At 42.2% G+C, this 1,276-nt stretch overlaps 1 protein-coding gene across 1 annotated transcript in view; it reads right to left on the bottom strand.

Annotated features, from left to right (window-relative positions):
- LOC105516862 (isoleucine--tRNA ligase, cytoplasmic-like) overlaps nt 1-1,276 on the bottom strand; it is a 77,764-nt gene that overhangs the window by 38,145 nt on the left and 38,343 nt on the right. Inside the window, exon 10 of the mRNA XM_011949209.1 lies at nt 417-501. Coding sequence (XP_011804599.1) covers nt 417-501 — 85 coding nt within the window. The remainder of the gene's footprint in view (nt 1-416; nt 502-1,276) is intronic.

Raw genomic sequence — 1,276 nt, 5'->3', positions numbered from 1 at the left:
CAGCTACAGGAGTTCTGTACAGAGCAAATAACTGACTCCCTTGTGGTAAAAGGAAGTACCCCTCTCAATATTAAAGCCATATCTGCCAATATTTTTATAAAATATTTGCATGATTTTATTTTGAATTTTAAGAGGTCTGCTTGGTGTAGTCCTGTTTGTGCCCTGACATTCTCCCTCCAATATAACATGTACATAATTGTGTTGTGAAAATAATGCAAATGACTTTTAGAACTTATAGATCCCTATCCCTCAAACGACAAATATAGTTAAAATGCAATGTAAAAGGAAGCGAAAAACAAAGCTTCAAAACCTGAGAGCGTTTGAAAATGTTCCTCTCCCTTCTGGCTATTCTCATATTTCTTCTACTTTCAAACTTCATACACTTTTTGCTTTTCCCAACAGCAGTCTGCACTTACCTTTAATCTTCTGCGGTTCATTCTAACATACCAATTGGTCAGAATATCTACAAACTTGACCAGGCGAGGCACCACAGTATAAAGCCTATAAGCTAAAAGTAAGACAAGTCAATCAGGCAGCAAGTGGGTTACCAGGCATCTGGGGTGGGGAGAGGGCTGGATACAACAAAGAATGGGCAGCTCCTTCCATCCAAGGGCCTCCACTTACTAAGGAGAAAAGAACCAAAATGAAGCCATCACATAATGTTTGTTGAGGATGTGCTACACGGCAGTCAGGGTGTTGAGGGGTGCACACGAAAAAACCACCATGTGAGTCACATGCAAATTCCCACTGGTCAGTGAGAAAAGGCGACAATTCCAGTATGTGTGGATCAAAGTCTAAGGCTGCCCACTACACAACTGTAGTAAGTGCCATTTACACGGAGTTGTGCAATTTGACAGCATCAACAACGCCCAGCTTCTTTCCATTGTATTACACTGTACTGCAACTAAAAGTCAAAAAGCACAAATCAGATGCTAAGAGGCACAGCATAGGCCAGTGATTCTCAAACAATAGCAATTTTGCCCTGCGGGAAACATTTGTCAATGTCTGGAGAAACAGTTTCCTTGTCACAACTTGGAGGGTAGCATGGTGCTACTGGAATCTAATGGATGGACCCCAGGGATGCTCCTCAGTTATAATGCACAGCACAGCCCCACCACAGAGGATGATCTGGCCCAAACTGTCCACAGTGCTGCAGTTGAGAAACTCTGACACAGGCTACGAATAAAATAGAACTGGCCTTCTAAACATTAAAACAGTTGAGTAAAAACAGCAACAGAGGGAGTGAAGGTCTTGAGGAATTAGGAGGATCTGAAGG

This window comes from Colobus angolensis, unplaced genomic scaffold (genome assembly GCF_000951035.1).
Source record: "Colobus angolensis palliatus isolate OR3802 unplaced genomic scaffold, Cang.pa_1.0 Scaffold292, whole genome shotgun sequence".
Lineage (NCBI taxonomy): Eukaryota > Metazoa > Chordata > Mammalia > Primates > Cercopithecidae > Colobus > Colobus angolensis.
Note: the sequence above shows the minus strand (reverse complement) of the source record. Positions and strands in the feature narration are given on the sequence as shown.